The sequence below is a fragment of the Nerophis ophidion genome, linkage group LG27, assembly GCF_033978795.1.
Source record: "Nerophis ophidion isolate RoL-2023_Sa linkage group LG27, RoL_Noph_v1.0, whole genome shotgun sequence".
In the NCBI taxonomy this organism is placed as follows: Eukaryota; Metazoa; Chordata; class Actinopteri; order Syngnathiformes; family Syngnathidae; genus Nerophis; species Nerophis ophidion.
The window spans coordinates 31,617,054-31,640,307 of record NC_084637.1 but is presented as its reverse complement, the minus strand read 5'-3'; the positions used below and the strand labels follow the sequence as shown (position 1 = coordinate 31,640,307).

Here is a 23,254-nt window from a genome sequence, read left to right as displayed (position 1 = left end):
TCACGTGACAATATTTGACTTCACTGACATTGCAGATGTTTTGTCACTAGGATCCCATGGCAACGTGTCGGAAGGAAGCTCCCGCAGCTCACAGGATGGACTTGATGGCGACAGCAGACACCCGCCAATGGCACAAACCACCAGAACAGCGCCTTGCGTTGCCGACTGCAGGCCCCACCCGCCGGTGACACGCATGTGCAGGAGCCCTCATGTGAACCCAAGGCGGCCGCACCGGGAGTTTGCCGCCAACCCTGCATCGGCAACGTCGCACGTGAGCCAAACGGAGCTGGTCCAGTACGGTCATGGGGCAAAAGTCAGGGCGAACGCTAACGAGATGGGCTCGGCCCTCCGTTGCCCTCCCCCTTATAACGCTCATCACCGACTGGCCGCTTGTCAGAGTTCACCCCAGCTGGCGGCGCCTCAGCAGCAACCTCCGCAATACAGAAAGCCGAGCGCGGAGCAGAAAAACTCGGAGGGGACGATGATGCCGCACAGCCCCGAGTGGCAGGACTGGCAGAGGGACCGCTGGCAAATCTGGCAGCTGCTATCTTCAGACAACGCGGACACCTTGCCCGAAACGCTGGTGTGACATCATGTCCTGCTTCCTGCCAGATTCGATCCACGCGTGACAATCATACAGCAGGGCCAAAAAGTATTTAGTCAGCCACTGATTGTGCAAGTTCTCCCACTTAAAATGATGACAGAGGTCTGTCATTTTCATCATAGGTACACTTCAGAATGTGAAAGAAAAATCCAGGAATTCACATTGTAGGAATTTGTAAATGATGGTGGAAAATAAGTATTTGGTCAACCATTCAAAGCTCTCACTGATGGAAGGAGGTTTTGGCTCAAAATCTCACGATACATGGCCCCATTCATTCTTTCCTTAACACGGATCAATCGTCCTGTCCCCTTAGCAGAAAAACAGCCCCAAAGCATGATGTTTCCACCCCCATGCTTCACAGTAGGTATGGTGTTCTTGGGATGCAACTCAGTATTCTTCTTCCTCCAAACATGACAAGTTGAGTTTATACCAAAATGGAAATATTCTATATTCTCAATGAAATATCAAAGTTTTAGTGTTACTTGCTGATGGGTATTTGCTGGCATCGTTTAATGAACATGCGTCAACTTGCAGTCTACTCATATGTATCTCTAATGTTTGACTGCCATCTACCGATCACACTTATTACACCATGTTCCAAATAAAATTGCTTCGAGGTCGGTCAGCACAACCAAAATAAATATGTACATTAGGGTTTTATGTGCAACTTATAGTCCGAAAATTACGGTAGCATACATTGCGGTCAGGTTTGGCCAATTTTTGGTGAGCCGAGTGATGTCCCAATCTGATATTGACATCCAATATTAGAAAAAACATGTTTTCATTATATTGACTTGCATTTAAAATCTCCGATACAAGCAGTTCTACAGCGTGTTTACTCGTGCAAACATCCAAATGTCCTCCAATAAGCACAAGTTGGTATTTTCTTGCATTCTACGGAATTACAAAAAGGTAAACATGACGAGTTAAGATTATACCAAAATGGAAATATTCTATATTCTCAATGAAATATCAAAGTTTTTAGTGTTGCTTGCTGATGGGTATTTGCTGGCATCGTTTAATGAACATGCGTCAACTTGCAGTCTACTCATATGTATCTCTAATGTTTGACTGCCATCTACCGATCACACTTATCATTACACCATGTTCCAAATAAAATTGCTTCGAGGTCGGTCAGCACAACCAAAATAAATATGTACATTAGGGTTTTATGTGCAACTTATAGTCCGAAAATTACGGTAGCATAGATTGCGGTCAGGTTTGGCCAATTTTTGTTGCGCTGAGTGATGTCCCAATCTGACATTGACATCCAATATTAGAAAAAACATGTTTTTACTATATTGACTTGCATTCTACTCATATGTAGCTGTAATGTTTGACTGCCATCTACCGATCACACTTATTACACCATATTCCAAATAAAATTGCTTCGAGGTCGGTCAGCACAACCAAAATAAATATGTACATTAGGGTTTTATGTGCAACTTATAGTCCGAAAATTACGGTAACATAGATTGCGGTCAGGTTTGGCCAATTTTTGGTGAGCTGAGTGATGTCCCAATCTGATATTGACATCCAATATTAGAAAAAACATGTTTTTATTATATTGACTTGCATTTAAAATCTCCGATACAAGCAGTTCTACAGCGTGTTTACTCGTGCAAACATCCAAATGTCCTCCAATAAGCACAAGTTGGTATTTTCTTGCATTTTACGGAAGTCAATTACAAAAAGGTAAACATGACGAGTTGAGTTTATACCAAAATGGAAATATTCTATATTCTCAATGAAATATCAACGTTTTTAGTGTTGCTTGCTGATGGGTATTTGCTGGCATCGTTTAATGAACATGCGTCAACTTGCAGTCTACTCATATGTATCTCTAATGTTTGACTGCCATCTACCGATCACACTTATCATTACACAGTGTTCCAAATAAAATTGCTTCGAGGTCGGTCAGCACAACCAAAATAAATATGTACATTAGGGTTTTATGTGCAACTTATCGTCCTAAAATTACGGTAGCATAGATTGCGGTCAGGTTTGGCCAATTTTTGTTGAGCTGAGTGATGTCCCAATCTGATATTGACATCCAATATTAGAAAAAACATGTTTTTACTATATTGACTTGCATTCTACTCATATGTAGCTGTAATGTTTGACTGCCATCTACCGATCACACTTATCATTACACCATATTCCAAATAAAATTGCTTCGAGGTCAGTCAGCACAACCAAAATAAATATGTGCATTAGGGTTTTAGGTGCAACTTATAGTCCGAAAATTACGGTAACATAGATTGCGGTCAGGTATGGCCAATTTTTGGTGAGCTGAGTGATGTCCCGATCTGATATTGACATCCAATATTAGAAAAAACATGTTTTTATTATATTGACTTGCCTTTAAAATCTCAGATACAAGCAGTTCTACAGCGTGTTTACTCGTGCAAACATCCAAATGTCCTCCAATAAGCACAAGTTGGTATTTTCTTGCATTTTACGGAAGTCAATTACAAAAAGGTAAACATGACGAGTTGAGTTTATACCAAAATGGATACATGGATGATACAGCAGAGGATTGGGAGAATGTCATGTGGTCGGATGAAACCAAAATAGAACTTTTTGGTATAAACAACTCGTCGTGTTTGGAGGAAGAAGAATACTGAGTTGCATCCCAAGAACACCATACCTACTGTGAAGCATGGGGGTGGAAACATCATGCTTTGGGGCTGTTTTTCTGCTAAGGGGACAGGACGATTGATTCTGGTTAAGGAAAGAATGAATGGGGCCATGTATCGTGAGATTTTGAGCCAAAACCTCCTTCCATCAGTGAGAGCTTTGAATGGTTGACCAAATACTTATTTTAAACCATGATTTCCAAATTCCTGGATTTTTTTTTTTCCACATTCTGTCTCTCACAGTTGAAGTGTACCTATGATGAAAATGACAGACCTCTGTCATCATTTTAAGTGGGAGAACTTGCACAATCGCTGGCTGACTAAATACTTTTTTGGCCCCACTGTATTTCCTTCCCGTCCATATCTGGATCTACCAGCATGTTCACGCCATGGCATTGTTGTTTACATGTTCAGCTGCTGCCTTCTATGAACATCCATGAGCCACCACTCACTTTTTTCTACGTTCGGATATTGTTTCCGCCCCACATGTCGGTTTAGGAAAAACACCCACCGGAAAATACCTCAAAAATCACCACAACTTTACAGAACATTTCTAATCACGTTCTGCCTTCGGGGCGAACAATAGGAAATATGCCTGTCAAGTTAGTAAAAAGGCAACTTGGGACTACAGTAAGTCCTTGGCTTTAGTCGCTGCTAAACGCAGACTTTTGGTACGCACCACTAAAGGAGTGCAGCTCTTCAAACTGATCAAATATTTCAGATCTACCTAAAGTCTGTCGTCCTTCAAGCTTTTAATGTAAATGTTAGTCTTTGTAAGACTCAGTGTTGAATGTAATCGTGATATAAAAGCACTCGGCTGTAAGTACGACACCCGCTGCTCTATAAGACGTGCCAAATATGTGTTGTTGCTTTTTAAACTTCAGGATCGTCCTTGGTTTCATGCGGTGTGTTTGTTGAGAGAAAGGGTCACATTTAGGCCGAGAATGTTTGCATAGCATTTCAGAAAGTATCCATTTTCAGCTCCTGGCGCAGGTTAGGAAAATACACTCGTTGATAAAAGAAACACAATGTTCATATTGTTCAATACCGACATTTTAAAAAGTGTTTGTTAAAAGCAGGCAGAACCTAATTTGAAAAACATAACTACTAAACTTTGTGTTTCCATCCATCCATCCATCTTCTTCCGCTTATCCGAGGTCGGGTCGCGGGGGCAGCAGCCTAAGCAGGGAAGCCCAGACGCTTTGACTTCTTTTGATTGGGTTCAATTAGGGCTGAGTGCCCATGTCGCTTTTTTAGTGATTGTTATGATGTGGAGGTGTGGGATTAGATCAACTTCTTCCTAAAGCTCTTTTTTAAAATGTTGAGGTGTTAACATGAGCCTGTGCTCCAATGTATACCTGTCTGAACTGTACAAAACGGAACTGAATTAACCCTGCGGTACTCATTTGGCACTTGTGTGGTACCCAATAACTGCAAGAGGGTTTACTCTTCCGCTTATCCGAGGTCGGGTCCCGGGGGCAGCAGCCTAAGCAGGGAAGCCCAGACTTCCCTCTCCCCAGCCACTTCGTCTAGCTCTTCCCGGGGCATCCCGAGGCGTTCCCAGGCCAGCCGGGAGACATAGTCTTCCCAACGTGTCCTGGGTCTTCCCCGTGGCCTCCTACCGGTTGGACGTGCCCTAAACACCTCCCTAGGGAGGCGTTCGGGTTGATTGATACTTTTATTAGTAGTTTGCACAGTACAGTACATATTCCGTACAATTGACCACTAAATGGTAACACCCAAATAAGTTTTTCAACTTGTTTAAGTCGGGGTCCACGTTAATCAATTCAATTCCCGACCAGATGCCCGAACCACCTCATCTGGCTCCTCTCGATGTGGAGGAGCAGCGGCTTTACTTTGAGTTCCTCCCGGATGGCAGAGCTTCTCACCCTATCTCTAAGGGAGAGACCCGCCACACGGCGGAGGAAACTCATTTCGGCCGCTTGTACCCGTGATCTTATCCTTTCGGTCATGACCCAAAGCTCATGACCATAGGTGAGGATGGGAACGCAGATCGACCGGTAAATTGAGAGCTTTGCCTTCCGGCTCAGCTCCTTCTTCACCACAACGGATCGGTACAACGTCCGCATTACTGAAGACGCCGCACCGATCCGCCTGTCGATCTCACCATCCACTCTTCCCTCACTCGTGAACAAGACTCCTAGGTACTTGAACTCCTCCACTTGGGGCAGGGTCTCCTCCCCAACCTGGAGATGGCATTCCACCCTTTTCTTCGGCCGCTTGTACCTGTGATCTTATCTTTTCGGTCATGACCCAAAGCTCATGAGGATGGGAAATTAGATCGACCGGTAAATTGAGAGCTTTGCCTTCCGGCTCAGCTCCTTCTTCACCACAACGGATCGGTACAACGTCCGCATTACTGAAGACGCCGCACCGATCCGCCTGTCGATCTCACCATCCACTCTTCCCTCACTCGTGAACAAGACTCCTAGGTACTTGAACTCCTCCACTTGGGGCAGGGTCTCCTCCCCAACCCGGAGATGGCACTCCACCCTTTTCCGGGCGAGAACCCTGGACTCGGACTTGGAGGTGCTGATTCTCATTCCGGCCGCTTCACACTCGGCTGCAAACCGATCCAGTGAGAGCTGAAGATCCCGGCCAGATGAAGCCATCAGGACCACATCATCTGCAAAAAGCAGAGACCTAATCCCGCGGCCACCAAACTTTGTGTTTCACCTAATAGTTTTTCTGTAAGAAATGAGCAATTATATCCACAGCTAAAATATATAAAGCGTCTTTCCTCTGTAACACTTTACAAATATATCAAAAATGATAAGAAATTGTCCTATAAAATGGTGTGCCGTGGTAAATTAGGCAATTTCACCTAATTGGTCTGGACCGCTTTTAATCAATAATGATGGCAACATCATGTCTTAGAGGCATTGTAAATTAGTTTTTTTTATCCAAAAAACAAATAAATATAATCGGCAAATAATGTGCTGTTGTTGAGTGCCTGTGCTGTCTAGAGATCAGCAGAGTAACCATGTAATTAGTAATTAGTGATGCGAGGATGGTTATACAAACCCCGTTTCCATATGAGTTGGGAAATTGTGTTAGATGTAAATATAAACAGAATATAATGATTTGCAAATCCTTTTCAACCCATATTCAGTTGAATGCACTACAAAGACAAGATATTTGATGTTCAAACTCATAAACTTTACTTTTTTTTTGCAAATAATTAACTTAGAAATTCATGGCTGCAACACGTGCCAAAGTAGTTGGGAAAGGGCATGTTCACCACTGTGTTACATCACCTTTTCTTTTAACAACACTCAATAAACGTTTGGGAAATGAGGAAACTAATTGTTGAAGCTTTAAAAGTGGAATTCTTTACCATTCTTGTTTTATGTAGAGCTTCAGTCGCTCAACAGTCCAGGGTCTCCGCTGTCGTATTTTACGCTTCATAATGCGCCACACATTTTCGATGGGGGACAGCTCTGGACTGCAGGCGGGCCAGGAAAGTACCTGCACTCTTTTTTTTACAAAGCCACGCTGTTGTAACACATGCTGAATGTGGCTTGGCATTGTCTTGCTGAAATAAGCAGGGGCGTCCATGAAAAAGACTGCGCTTAGATGGTAGTATATGTTGTTCCAAAACCTGTATGTACCTTTCAGCATTAATGGTGTCTTCACAGATGTGTAAGTTACCCATGCCTTGGGCACTAATGCACCCCCATACCATCACAGATGTTGGCTTTTGAACTTTGCGTCAATAACAGTCTGAATGGTTCGCTTCCCCTTTGGTCCGGATGACACGATGTCAAATATTTCCAAAAACAATTTGAAATGTGGACTCGTCAGACCACAGAACACTTTTCCACTTTGTATCAGTCCATCTTTGATGATCTCGGGGCCAGAGAAGCCGGGGGCGTTTCTGGATGTTGTTGATAAATGGCTTTCGCTTTGCATAGTAGAGCTTTAACTTGCACTTACAGATGTAGCGACCAACTGTATTTAGTGACAATGATTTTCTGAAGTGTTCCTGAGCCCATGTGGTGATATCCTTTAGAGACTGATGTCGGTTTTTGATACAGTGCCATTTGAGAGATCATTCAATGTTGGTTTCCGGCCATGCCGCTTACGTGGAGTGATTTATCCAGATTCTCTGAACCTTTTGGTGATATTATGGAGCGTAGATGTTGAAATCCCTAAATTTCTTGCAATTGCACTTTGAGAAACGTTGTTCTTAAACTGTTTGACTATTTGCTCACGCAGTTGTGGACAAAGGGGTGTACCTCGCCCCATCCTTTCTTGTGAAAGACTGAGCATTTTTTGGGAAGCTGTTTTTATACCCAATCATGGCACCCACCTGTTCTCAATTAGCCTGCACACCTGTGGGATGTTCCAAGTAAGTGTTTGATGAGCATTCCTCAATTTTATCACTATTTTTTTGCCACCTTTCCCAACTTTTTTGTCACGTGTTGCTGGCATCAAATTTGAAAGTTAGGGATTATTTGCAAAAAAAAAAAATGTTTATCAGTTTGAAGATCAAATATCTTGTTTTTGTAGCATATTCAACTGAATATGGGTTGAAAGTGCGGGTACTTTCCTGGCCCGCCTGCAGTCCAGACCTGTCTCCCATCGAAAATGTGTGGTGCATTATGAAGCGTAAAATACGACAGCTGTTGAACGACTGAAGCTCTACATAAAACAAGAATGGGAAAGAATTCCACTTTCAAAGCTTCAACAATTAGTTTTCTCAGTTCCTAAAAGTTTATTGAGTGTTGTTAAAAGAAAAGGAGATTTAACACAGTGGTGAACATGCCCTTTCCCAACTACTTTGGCACATGTTGCAGCCATGAAATTCTAAGTTAATTATTTGCAAAAAAAAAAGTAAAATTTATGAGTTTGAACGTCAAATATCTTGTCTTTGTAGTGCATTCCATTGAATATGGGTTGAAAAGGGTTTTTCAAATCATTGTATTCCGTTTATATTTACATCTAACACAATTTCCCAACTCATATGGAAACGGGGTTTTTATTTATAGTTTAAATTCGTATCAAACAATTGGAGTCAGGTATTTGATGAGAACGACTTTATATTGTCAATTCTAGATACTGAGTTTCATTTCTAACTTTGTCTGCTGGTGGTGTCCCTTGCGATTTTTTTTTTGTGAAAAAATATACCTTGGCTCAAAAAAGGTTAAAAAACACGATAGTACTTCACTGACCGGGATTAATGAAAAAGGTGTTTCAGCATGAAATGAAACATATGACTTAAACAGCACTTCAGTTTGAAAACCAACCCATCTCCAAAGATTTAGTCTTGTAGATATTTGCTGGCAAATATCTACACATTTTTAAATGATAGCGTATTTTTTATTTTTATGTTTTTGAAGGACTGATGTACAAGAAAGACAACCATAGCATTTTGGTTAGGATCTGGCGCCACCTACTGCCAGATTATTTGGCTGCTGCCTTCTTTAAAAAAAAAAAATTAAAAAAAAGAGGTACTACTCTCAAGATGTACAAGTGTGAAGTGTGAATTATACTTATATAGCGCTTTTTCTCTAATGACTCAAAGCGCTTTACATAGTGAAACCCAATATCTAAGTTCCATTTAAACCAGTGTGGGTGGCACTGGGAGCAGGTGGGTAAAGTGTCTTGCCCAAGGACACAACGGCAGTGACTAGGATGGCGAAAGCAGGGATTGAACCTGCAACCCTCAAGTTGCTGGCACGGCTGCTTTACCAACCGAGCTATACCCGCGTCATCTGGGAGCTTATTAAGGAAACGCTCATCTTCCCCTACATCTTCCCTCCCCTTCGCTCAAATTATTGGGGAAATCGTCGCTTTCTCGGTCCGAATCGCTCTGGCTGCTGGTGTCCATGATTGTAAACAATGTTCAGATGTGAGGAGCTCCACAACCCGTGACGTCACGCGCACATCGTCTGCTACTTCCGGTACAGGCAAGGCTTTTTTATTAGTGACCAAAAGTTGCAAACTTTATCATCGATGTTCTCTACTAAATCAAGTGAGAATAACTGTAATATTTGTCCCTTACCAGTCCAGAAGGCTGTTAATTGATGGCGGGTTACAGTTGAGTTGTTATGATAAATGTATGTGTTGCATTCTTTGTTAAAGTCCTACTGAAATGAGATGTTCTTATTTAAACGGGGATAGCAGGTCCATTCTATGTGTCATACTTGATCATTTCGCGATATTGCCATATTTTTGCTGAAATGATTTAGTAGAGAACATCGACGATAAAGTTCGCAACTTTTGGTCGCTAATAAAAAAAAGCCTTGCCTGTACCGGAAGTAGCAGACGATGCGCGCGTGACGTCACGGGTTGTGGAGCTCCTCACATCTGAAAATTGTTTACAATCATGGCCACCAGCAGCCAGAGCGATTCGGACTGAGAAAGCGCCATTTTCCCCATTAATTTGAGCGAGGCTGAAAGATTTGTGGATGAGGAAAGTGAGAGTGAAGGACTAAGAAAAAAAAAGATGAGGGAATTGCGAGCGATTCATATGTTATAAGACACGTTTACTAGGATCATTCTGGGAAATCCCTTATCTGCTTATTGTGTTACTAATGTTTTAGTGAGATTATGTGGTCGTACTTGAAAGTCGAAGGGATGTGGTAACCACCAGTGTCTTCGATGGAAGCCACGTTTCTTGACGAGGCAAGGCAGCCGGGCTGAGATTTTTTTTACCCCCCCCCTCCTCCACGGTGTAAGCAACCGACGGTCGGGGGCGGCCGGTGGGAGGAAGCAAGAGAGTCCGCAGCTGCAGTAGGCACGACGCAAGCTCTCTGCTCATAACTCGACATAGCGACATAGCTCGGTTGGTAGAGCGGCCGTGCCAGCAACTTGAGGGTTGCAGGTTCAATTCCCGCTTCCGTCATCCTAGTCACTGCTGTTGTGTCCTTGGGCAAGACACTTGACCCACCTGCTCCCAGTGCCACCCACACTGGTTTAAATGTAACTTAGATATTGGGTTTCACTTTGTAAAGCGCTTTGAGTCACTAGAGAAAAGCGCTATATAAATATAATTCACTTCACTTCACATAACTACGGTAAGAGCCACCATTTTCTCACCGAAACCTGCCGGTTGACATGTGGTAGGGAACCATGTTCGCTTGACCGCTCTGTTCCATAGTAAAGCTTCACCGTCAGCTTTCGGGAATGTAAACAAGGAAACACCGGCTGTGTTTGGGTTGCTAAAGGCGGCCGCAATACACCGCTTCCCACCTACACCTTTCTTCTTTGACGTCTCCATTATTAATTGAACAAATTGCAAAAGATTCAGCAACACAGACGCCTAGAATGCTGCGTAATTATTTGATTAAAGCAGATGACTTATAGCTGGGATCAGCGCTAGATTAAAATGTCCGCTACAATCCGTGACGTCACGTCATACCACGACGTTTTCAACAGGATACTTCGCGCGAAATTTAAAATAGCAATTTAGTAAATTGCAATGTTAATATTTCATCATTGATATATAAACTATCAGACTGCGTGGTCGCTAGTAGTGGCTTTCATTAGATCTTTAAAAACGCCACCAAAGCAGGACGGGTATACTCAACAACCACTTGTTCTCCTAGCGCTCTCTTTTAAATACATTCCGTCCCCTATTAGGGTATAGGGAAACATGAGCACAAATGGAACTCAAATGGAGGAATAATGTGTAGGACTATAAATAAAATACCAAACATAACAAACGTGCCACTTCAAAACAACAGTCAGACAATAATAACACTTAAAAGAGACAACCAGACCACATGAAAAAGTTTCAGGAGGAAATAAACGTGCTGTAGCTTTTAGTTATATCTCCGCACGAACCAATCAAGGTTTATATTTTGTGAAATGTTCCGCAAATGTGCTTTGCTTCTCTCAGTATTACGATATACAGAATGTATGTTTTTATTGAAAATGGAAAAAAAAAGAAAAAGAAAATGTATATAGCCGTGTGTATACAATTGGTCAGAGTGTTTTCTCACCAGCTTTAAATCCTATCGTGCCAATTCTTTTTATTTTTTACATCAGTGGGTGGTCCAATTTGTCAGGCAATGTTTTGCTACTTGCTTTTTTTTTTTGTATCATGTCATCAGTATGCTACAGTGGAATAAATATGATTTATAGTGTACACTGTTGTTGAGTTATCTGTTTTTCATCAGGGAAGTGCAACAGGCCCGTAAACATTTATGTGTGTGTAGTTCTGTCAAAAACAAAGAAATGATGAAGCAGATAGTAGCATCGAAATGAAAACGCTCTATAGCCCGCAGACTTTTTTTGGGCTTTGGGAATCACCAATAAGCCAGAGTCCTTTGAACGCAGATTTCTTGCCGGGACATATGGTACAATACAATCGGCAAGATAGGATGGAGCTAGACCGTGTAGTATTTTATACGTAAGTAGTAAAACCTTAAAGTCACATCTTAAGTGCACAGGAAGCCAGTGCTGGTGAGCCAGTATAGGTATATATGTATGTATATAAAGGTATATACAGTATAGGTATATATGTATGTATATATGTATATAAAGGTATATACAGTATAGGTATATATGTATGTATATATGTATATAAAGGTATATACAGTAGAGGTATATATGTATGTATATATGTATATAAAGGTATATACAGTACAGGCGTAATGTGATCAAACTTTCTTGTTCTTGTCAAAAGTCTAGCAGCCGCATTTTGTACCAACTGTAATCTTTTAATGCTAGACATGGGGAGACCCGAAAATAATACGTTACAGTAATCGAGACGAGACGTAACAAACGCATGGATAATGATCTCGCCGTCTTTAGTGGACAGAATGGAGCGAATTTTAGCGATATTACGGAGATGAAAGAAGGCCGTTTTAGTAATGCTTTTAATGTGTGACTCAAAGGAGATAGTTGGGTCAAAGATAACACCCAGATTCTTTACCGTGTCACCTTGTTTAATTGTTTGGTTGTCAAATGTTAGAGTTGTATTATTAAATAGAGGTCGGTGTCTAGCAGGACCGATAATCAGCATTTCCGTTTTTTTGGCGGTGAGTTGCAAAAAGTTAGCAATTGTTTAATTTCATTAAGACACGCCTCCAGCTGACTCAGTCTGCGGGCTATAGAGCGTTTTCATTTCGGGCTCCAGTGCTCTGGAATGCCCTCCCGGTAAAAGCTCGAGATGCCACCTCAGTAGAAGCATTTAAGTCTCACCTTAAAACTCATTTGTATACTCTCGCCTTTAAATAGACTCCCTTTTTCGACCAGTTGATCTGCCGTTTCTTTTCTTTTTCTCCTATGTCCCACTCCCCCTTGTGGAGGGGGTCCGGTCCGATCCGGTGGCCATGTACTGCTCGCCTGTGTATCGGCTGGGGACATCTCTGCGCTGCTGATCCGCCTCCGCTTGGGATGGTTTCCTGCTGGCTCCGCTGTGAACGGGACTCTCGCTGCTGTGTTGGATCCGCTTTGGACTGGACTCTCGCGACTGTGTTGGATCCATTATGGATTGAACTTTCACAGTATCATGTTAGACCCGCTCGACATCCATTGCTTTCCTCCTCTCCAAGGTTCTCATAGTCATCATTGTCACCGACGTCCCACTGGGTGTGAGTTTTCCTTGCCCTTATGTGGGCCTACCGAGGATGTCGTAGTGGTTTGTGCAGCCCTTTGAGACACTAGTGATTTAGGGCTACATAAGTAAACATTGATTGATTGATCTGTTGTCTTCTCTCACTGCAGTCTGACTGACTTTATTGTCAAAATAAATGTTTCTTGCTTTGTTTGTTTTACAATCTAAATCAGGTCATAGCCCACATAAATCAAATCACTAACTCAACATTCCCCTTTATAGGTCCATACATCTGATATTCATATGCAATACTATTAGCCAAAACGACTACTTTAATGTTCAACCTTAACGCTATAAGTAGGGCCGGGCGATATATCGATCGATATACACGATATATCGCGGGTTTGTCTCTGCGATATAGAGAATGACTATATGGTGATATTGGAGTATACGTTCTCACGCAGTTGCTTTTTAGCTGCTGGCATTAAACTACAGGCTCTTCTCGCTCTTTCTTGTGTCCTTCTCATAGCGGACCTTCTTACATACGTCACAGAGAGGTAGCAGCATGGGTAACGTTAGCTGTGATGCTAGCGGAGCCGTGTGAGTGGTAATACGAGAGAAAATGCTGTATTTATTTATTAAAACCAGTGCATTTGAAATTGCAGGGAAAAAAAATTGTGTTGACATTGTACTTAATAACAGCACTGTTAGCCAGTCCTTTTAAACATTTAACTTATTCCTTTACAGAATAAACACTTTTGCAACTGTACTTATTTGCACAGAAGTGTTAAAGGAGAACATTATCACCAAACCTATGCAAGCGTCAATATATAACTTGATGGTGCAGAAAAAAGACCATGTATATTTTTAACCAATTTCCGAACTCTAAATGGGTGAATTTTGGCAAATTAAACGCCTTTCTGTTTATCACTCTTTTAGCGATGACGTCAGAACGTGACGTCAACGAGGTAACACACCCGCCATATTCATTTTCACATTACAAACACTGGGTCTCAGCTCTGTTATTTTCCGTTTTTTCGACTATTTTTTGGAACCTTGGAGACATCATGCCTCGTCGGTGTAACAACACTAACAGGGAGGGATTCAAGTTGCACCACTGGCAAGAAATCTTCCGCCAGACCCCCATTGAATGTACCAAAGTGTCTCCACATTTGACCGGCGATGCTAAGACAGACATGGCACAGAGATGTATGGATAACCTGCAGATGCATTTGCAGCGATTACGTCAACGAAATCACAAAGGTGAGTTTTGTTGATGTTGTTGATTTATGTGCTAATCAGACATATTTGGTCACGGCATGACTGCCAGCTAATCGATGCTAACCTGCTACGCTAATCGATGCTAACATGCTATTTACGCTAGCTGTATGTACATTTGAAACTAGATACCCACATTTAATGCGAAACAAACACTTACCAATCGACGGATTTAAGTTGCTCCAGTGTCACAAGATGCGAAAGTCCTGATCGTTTGGTCCGCACATTTTACCGGCGATGCTAATAAGGAAGCCATGCTATGGGCCACTTCATTAGGTACACCCACGCTATGGCCGAATAGCGTCAATAGCTATTCGCTCAATAGCTTCAATTTCTTCTTCAATTTCGTTTTTAGCTATCTGCCTCCAAACTCCGACCATCTGTTTCAATACATGCGTAATCTGTTGAATCGCTTAAACCGCTGAAACCCGAGTCTGAGTCCGAGCTAATGTCGCTATATCTTGCTGTGGTAACCGCCATGTTGTTTGTATTGGCAGCACTGTATGACACCACAGGGAAATGGATAGTGGTTTCGAAGATTGCGAAAATAAGGCACTTTAAAGCTTTATTTAGGGATATTCCGGGACCGGTAAAATTTTGAAAAAAAAATTCCAAAAATACAACAAGCCACTGGGAACTGATTTTTATTGTTTTTAACCCTTTTGAAAATGTGATAATGTTCCCCTTTAACATTATATTTCCACGGCATATTGCATTTTAACTACAAACCCCGTTTTCATCAGAGTTGGGAAATTGTGTTTGATGTAAATATAAACGGAATACAATGATTTGCAAATCATTGTATTCCATTTATATTTACATCAAACACAATTTCTAAACTAATATGGAAACGGGGTTTGTAGTTCCACAGCAGTTTCTATCCTGTTCTTACCTTATCTCATTGATCTCATCTCATACTGAATGTGTGTTGATTTGTGCGTACACATGAAACTCATAAATACATGAACATAACAATAAACATTGTTGTACTTTTCAGATGTCAGGACCCTATGCAATATGTACACATATTGTTAATATAGTGTACATTTTAACTGACCTTTATTTGACAATGTTGACCTTTTTCTAGGTGGCTAAAATACGCGGTGCTGCCGACCGCCGTCTAACGTTACGTTACTGTGTGTGATACATTATCTAACGTAACATTATTGTGTGTGATACATTATCTAACGTTACGTTACTGTGTGTGATACATTATCTAACGTAACATTACTGTGTGTGATACATTATCTAACGTAACATTACTGTGTGTGATACATTGTCTAACGTAACATTACTGTGTGTGAAACATTGTCTAACATTACGTTACTGTGTGTGATACGTTGTCTAACGTAACATTACTGTGTGTGATACATTATCTAACGTAACATTACTGTGTGTGATACATTATCTAACGTAACATTACTGTGTGTGATACATTGTCTAACGTAACATTATTGTGTGTGATACATTGTCTAACGTAACATTATTGTGTGTGATACATGGACTAACGTAACATTACTGTGTGTGACACATGGACTAACGTAACATTACTGGGTGTGACACATGGACTAACGTAACATTACTGTGTGTGACACATGGACTAACGTAACATTACTGGGTGTGACACATGGACTAACGTAACATTACTGTGTGTGACACATGGACTAACGTAACATTACTGTGTGTGATACATTGTCTAATGTAACATTACTGTGTGTGATAGATTGTCTAACGTAACATTATTGTGTGTGATACATTGTCTAACGTAACATTATTGTGTGTGATAGATTGTCTAATGTAACATTACTGTGTGTGACACATGGACTAACGTAACATTATTGTGTGTGATACATTGTCTAAAGTAACATTATTGTGTGTGATAGATTGTCTAATGTAACATTACTGTGTGTGACACATGGACTAACGTAACATTACTGTGTGTGATACATTGTCTAACGTAACATTACTGTGTGTGATAGATTGTCTAACGTAACATTACTGTGTGTGATACATTTTCGAACGTAACATTACTGTGTGTGATACATTGTCTAACGTAACATTACTGTGTGTGATACATTGTCTAACGTAACATTACTGTGTGTGATACATTGTCTAAAGTAACATTACTGTGTGTGATACATTATCTAACGTAACATTACTGTGTGTGATACATTATCTAACGTAACATTATTGTGTGTGATACATTATCTAACGTAACATTACTGTGTGTGATACATTGTCTAACGTAACATTATTGTGTGTGATACATTGTCTAACGTAACATTACTGTGTGTGATACATTGTCTAAAGTAACATTATTGTGTGTGATACATGGACTAACGTAACATTACTGTGTGTGACACATGGACTAACGTAACATTACTGTGTGTGACACATGGACTAACGTAACATTACTGTGTGTGATACATTGTCTAATGTAACATTACTGTGTGTGATACATTTTCGAACGTAACATTACTGTGTGAGATACATTGTCTAACGTAACATTACTGTGTGTGATACATTGTCTAACGTAACATTACTGTGTGTGATACATTGTCTAACGTAACATTACTGTGTGTGATACATTATCTAACGTAACATTATTGTGTGTGATACATTATCTAACGTAACATTACTGTGTGTGATACATTGTCTAACGTAACATTATTGTGTGTGATACATTGTCTAACGTAACATTACTGTGTGTGATACATTGTCTAAAGTAACATTACTGTGTGTGATACATTGTCTAAAGTAACATTACTGTGTGTGATACATGGACTAACTTAACATTACTGTGTGTGATACATGGACTAACGTAACATTACTGTGTGTGACACATGGACTAACGTAACATTACTGTGTGTGACACATGGACTAACGTAACATTACTGTGTGTGATACATTGTCTAATGTAACATTACTGTGTGTGATACATTGTCTAACGTAACATTACTGTGTGTGATACATTTTCGAACGTAACATTACTGTGTGAGATACATTGTCTAACGTAACATTACTGTGTGTGATACATTGTCTAACGTAACATTACTGTGTGTGATACATTGTCTAACGTAACATTACTGTGTGTGATACATTATCTAACGTAACATTATTGTGTGTGATACATTATCTAACGTAACATTATTGTGTGTGATACATGGTCTAACGTAACATTACTGTGTGTGATACATGGACTAACGTAACATTACTGTGTGTGTGATACATTGTCTAAAGTAACATTACTGTGTGTGATACATGGTCTAACGTAACATTACTGTGTGTGATACATGGACTAACGTAACATTACTGTGTGTGATACATTATCTAACGTAACATTACTGTGTGTGATACATTGTCTAACGTAACATTATTGTGTGTGATACATTGTCTAAAGTAACATTACTGTGTGTGTGATACATTGTCTAAAGTAACATTACTGTGTGTGTGATACATTGTCTAAAGTAACATTACTGTGTGTGTGATACATTGTCTAAAGTAACATTACTGTGTGTGATACATGGACTAACGTAACATTACTGTGTGTGATACATTGTCTAAAGTAACATTACTGTGTGTGATACATGAACTAACGTAACGTTACTGTGTGTGATACATGGACTAACGTAACGTTACTGTGTGTGATACATGGTCTAACGTAACGTTATGCCAATAAACGTTAGCTTACATTCAAAACTTACCCTTCTTTGTGCAACTTCAAATGTCGAACGAAGTCGGAAGTTGTACTGCAATTCCTTTTTTGTTGACCGAGTCGTAGTTTTTATACCCAAACGAAACTATCTTTGTCATAATTTTTCCTCACTGGTGCGTTGTTTGATAGCTCTTCCTCGTTGGTCGTCCCGCAATTTAATTGGATGAATGCTGTCGGATGAAAACGACGTGGATGTAATTTGATTGGATGTTGTACTGACAGCACACACGCTGAATAACACACGTACACAATGAAAGATACGGGGAAAGTAGCAAGTTTCGTCAAGTCAAAAGCCTCAAGTCCAAGTGGAGTCACAAGTCATTGACGTTAAAGTCAAAGTCGAGTTGCAAGCAGAGGTGGGTAGAGTAGCCAGAAATTGTACTCAGGTAAGAGTACAGTTACTTTAGAGGTTTATTACTCAAGTAAAAGTAAGGAGTAGTCACCCAAATATTTACTTGAGTAAAAGTAAAAACTACTCAAGTACTGAGTAACTGATGAGTAACCTGATTACGGCAACAAATAATGCACAAAAACATAAAAATAGCAATGAGCAAATTCAGAGCCAGGAATATCTCTTAAGCAACTAAAACAATAATATATATTAAATAATAGTACATCAAAATAAAAATAAAATAAATGGCACATTGAGCCACAATAACTTAACAGCACCATAGCCTCAGTAGGCATTCATTGATTTGATTGACTGATTAAAACTTGTATTAGTAGATTGCACAGTACAGTACATGTTCCGTACAATTGACCACTAAATGGTAACACCCCAATAAGTTTTTCAACGTTAATCAATTACTTAATAAATGACCAAGTCGAGGTGATCTACCTCATATATACATACACACATATAATTTATATATATAAATATATATATATATACATACATTTATATATACAGTATATAATTTATATTTATTTATTTTGCTGTTTTTGTTCACATGTAGGGACGGCGTGGCGCAGTGGGAGAGTGGCCGTGCGCAACACGAGCGTCCCTGGTTCAATCCCCACCTAGTACCAACCTTGTCACGTCCGTTGTGTCCTGAGCTAGACACTTCACCCTTGCTCCTGATGGGTGCTGGTTAGCGCCTTGTATGGCAGCTCCCTCCATCAGTGTGTGAATGTGTGTAAATGTGGAAGTAGTGTCAAAGCGCTTTGAGTACCTTGAAGGTAGAAAAGCGCTATACAAGTACAACCCATTACAACCCATGTTGAAGGTGTTTTAATGAATATAAATGCATGTTTAACATATAGATTCCTATCTTTCATGAAGAAAAGAATATAAGTTGGTGTATTACCTGATTCTGATGACTTGCAATGAATGATAGGAATCAGACCTCCACGTTTTCAATTGGAAGAGAAAAAAAGTTCCTCTTTTCCGTCCAATACCACATGAAAGTCGTTGGTTTTTGGCATCTTATTTGTCCAGCTTCCATATTCGTTTTTATACACTTTACAAGAAATATATTGGCGGCAAACTCTGTAGCTTGCTAGCTTGTTTGCGCTGGCTTTCGGAGACTCTTATTTTGTTAGCGCAGGCGCGATGGAGCGGCGCTTTTATTGTGAAGACAGGAACTGTGCGATCAGTCTTTAGGCTTTTGACGGGAAGTACGGTTGAAATAAAAAGTGTCTTTTTTCCTTTACACTTTTGATTGATTGGTTGAAACTTTTATTAGTAGATTGCACATAATCCGTACAATTGACCACTAAATGCTAACACCCCAATACGTTTTTTAACTTGTTTAGGTCAGGTCATGTGACCGCCTGACTTTGTTTGATTGGTCCAACGTCACCAGTGACTGCATGTGATTGGTGAAACGCGGGCATGCGTAGATTCTACTTTGAAGCTCTGTCATTAACCAAAACAAACATTAATAGATCGATAAAAAAAAAGTAGCGAGTAGCGAGCTGAATGTAGATAAATGGAGCGGAGTAAAAGTAGCGTTTCTTCTCTATAAATATACTCAAGTAAAAGTAAAAGTATGTTGCATAAAAACTACTCGTAGAAGTACAATTTATCCCAAAAGTTACTCAAGTAAATGTAACGGAGTAAATGTAGTGCGTTACTACCCTCCTCTGGTTGCAAGTCTCTTTATATTTTGTCAAGTCGAGTCTAAAGTCATCAAAGTCATGACTCGAGTCCAAGTCGTGTGACTGGAGTCCACACCTCTGCCATTTAGTGGTCAATTGTATGGAATATGTACTGTACTGTACAATCTACTAATACAAATGTCAATCAGTCAATCAAAACCAGAATCCATTGCAGCACTAACTCTTGTGGGACGCTACAATATACACCCCTGTTACCAACAACCCCCCCATATCCCGAATTCTAAAGTTTGACAAGTATGACCCCATTTTGAAAATTCCTAGCGCCGACACTGAAATATACTTTTATCTTAACAATTACAATTTTGTTTCTCATTTTAGCTAAACTGTTAATGAAGTACACGGGCATTCAATGCAATTGAACAGGAAATTCCAACATGTCAGTGAGCGAGTATTTCAAAATATAAAAATATCATTGAAAACATTTTGACAGGTTACACACTTTTATAAAGTACAGGGAGCCAAGTAAATGAAGTTTGAGCCTTTTAGACAAATCTCACTACTTTCACTGAGCTAAACCGACAACATAGCGATAAAGCAGGGGTCACCAACGCGGGGCCCGCAGGCACCAGGTCGCCCGTAAGGACCAGATGAGTCGCCCGCTGGCCTGTTCTAAAAATAGCTGAAATAGCAGCACTTACCAGTGAGCTGCCTCTATTTTTTTAATTTTATTTATTTACTATCAAGCTGCTCTCGCTTTGCTCGACATTTTTAATTCTAAGAGCGACAGAACTCAAATAGAATTTGAAAATCCAAGAAAATATTTTAAAGACTTGGTCTTCACTTGTTTAAATATATTCTTTTTTTTTTTTTTACTTTGCTTCTTATAACTTTCAGAAAGACAATTTTAGAGAAAAAATAGAACCTTTAAAAGTGGTTTTAGGATTTTTAAACACATCTTTAAATTCCTTCCTCTTCTTTCCTGACAATTTCAATCAATGTTCAAGTACATTTATTTTTTGTATTTTAAAGAATAATAAATACATTTTAATTTAATTCTTCATTTTAGCTTCTGTTTTTTCGACGAAAAATATTTGTGAAATATTTCTTCAAACATATGATTAAAATAAAAAAAATATTCTGGCAAATCTAGAAATTTTTTAGAATCAAATTTAAATCTTATTTCAAAGTCTTTTGAATTTATTTTAAAAATTTTGGTCTGGAAAATCTAGAAGAAATAATGATTTGTCTTTGTTAGAAAAATAGCTTGGTCCAATTTGTTATATATTCTAACAAAGTGCAGATTGGATTTTAACCTATTTAATTAAACATGTTATTAAAATTCTAAAATGAATCTTAATCAGGAAAAATTACTAATGATGTTCCGTAAATTATTTTTTTTAATTTTTTCTAAAAGTTTCGAATTAGCTAGTTTTTCTCTTCATTTTTTTCATTTGAATTTTGAATTTTAAAGAGTCGAAATTGAAGATGAACTATGTTGCAAAATTATTATTTTTTTCATGTTTTCTCCTCTTTTAAACGTTCAATTAAGTGTTTTTTCATCATTTATTCTCTACAAAAAAACTTCCGTAAAAGGAAAAAAAATGTACGACGGAATGACAGACAGAAATACCCATTTATATATATATATATATATATATATATATATATAGATTTATTTATTAAAGGTAAATTGAGCAAATTGGCTATTTCTGGCTATTTATTTAAGTGTGTATCAAACTGGTAGCCCTTGGCATTAATCAGAAGTAGCTCTTGCTTTTAAAAAAGGTTGCTGACCCCTGCAATAAAGCTAGCTCATGTAGCAATAGCTATTATGTCACGTTTAGGGACCTCAAAAGTACACAAACTGAATGTCCAGCTCATCAAACTCTCCACCAGTAGCTGCTTTCACTTTATAATAAACACAGGAAATCAAGGATGTTTAGTTTTGATGTGTGACTAACCTGTGAGGAAGAAAGAGATGACATCAGCACACCTGTTGTCTTCCCTACCTGCAGTCTGACTGACAGCAAGCTAATGAAGACCTTTTAATACCTTCACGGAACTGGCACTGCCCCCTGGTGGCCAAATGGAGACACGACTCCCTACACCAATGTTCATTAAATGACGTATAGCAGGGGTGTCCTAACTTTTTCCACAAAAGGCCGCACACGGAAATATTTAAGCATGCAGGGGCCATTTTGTTATTTGTCATTTTCAAACCATAACAAAATATATGGATTTTTTTTTTTTGTAATCCTTAGGGGTCCTGGGGAGCATAGAGTGTCTCAGTCACTAAAATGTTAAAATTAAGTCAAATTATTAAATATTATTTGAGTTTTTTTTTTAATATTCTAAAAATAGCAACAATTCAAAAATCCTTTATATAAACATATTTATTGAATAATACTTTAACAAAATATGAATGTAAGTTCACAAACTAAAAAAAAATACAACAATGCAATATTCAGTGTTGACAGCTTGATGTTTTGTGGACATGTTCCATAAATATTGATGTTAAAGATATAAATAAAATAAATAAATGGGTTGTACTTGTATAGCGCTTTTCTACCTTCAAGGTACTCAAAGCGCTTTGACACTACTTCCACATTTACCCATTCACACACACATTCACACACTGATGGAGGGAGCTGCCATGCAAGGCGCCAACCAGCACCCATCAGGAGCAAGGGTGAAGTGTCTTGCTCAGGACACAACGGACGTGACGAGGTTGGTACTGGGTGGGATTTGAACCAGGGACCCTCGGGTTGCACACGGCCACTCTCCCACTGCGCCACGCCGTATCTTTTTTTTTGTGAAGAAATGTTTAGAATGAAGTCCATGAATCCAGATGGATCTCTATTACAATCCCCAAAGAGGGCACTTTAAGTTGATGATTACTTCTATATAGGGATGCACCGAAATAAAAATTTGTGGTCGAAGCCGAAGCCGAATAAAATTTAAACGCTTGGCCGAAGGCCGAATAATGAATGCAGTTTTTCACATTTTTTTTAATATTGCATAAATAGCCTACAATAAATATTTAGACATGTTTTTCAAATAAAGTAATTTTTTATTGAATATTGACATTTTTTTTAATATTCCAGTAGTCTTTGCTTTTCAAAAAAAGCACAGTTTTTCATTTATATTAGGCCTTCAAACAAAACATGCATCCCCCAAAAAAAATAAAGTGCATTAAAGTGGATAAACCCACAACAAATGAGTTATTGTCCTTTTGGCAAAAGTCTGCTTAGCCACAGTAGATATGCTAATAATGTAAACAGAAGGCTCAAGTAAATCTCAATTAAGTGTGTGCTTGTAACCTCATACACTTATACAGGTAGCCTACACAACAGGCTAATCATGTAAACAGAGGCCCCACTAAATCTCAATAAGTGTGTGCTTGTAACCTCATACACTTATACAGGTAC

General features: G+C 39.4%; 1 protein-coding gene and 1 long non-coding RNA gene across 3 annotated transcripts in view; one reads left to right on the top strand and one right to left on the bottom strand.

The window, feature by feature from the left end:
- Positions 1 to 3,235, top strand: part of LOC133544229 (rho GTPase-activating protein 6-like) — a 124,781-nt gene extending 121,546 nt beyond the window's left edge. For both annotated transcript variants that reach the window (XM_061889375.1, XM_061889374.1), the window contains one exon: positions 51 to 3,235. In XM_061889375.1, the coding sequence (XP_061745359.1) occupies positions 51 to 589 (539 nt within the window). In that variant the 3' untranslated portion in view covers positions 590 to 3,235. The remainder of the gene's footprint in view (positions 1 to 50) is intronic.
- LOC133544230 (uncharacterized) overlaps positions 1 to 21,913 on the bottom strand; it is a 119,979-nt gene extending 98,066 nt beyond the window's left edge. The window contains exon 1 of the long non-coding RNA XR_009804609.1: positions 21,788 to 21,913. This is a non-coding gene — a long non-coding RNA (uncharacterized LOC133544230). The remainder of the gene's footprint in view (positions 1 to 21,787) is intronic.
- Positions 21,914 to 23,254: the final 1,341 nt, after the last annotated feature.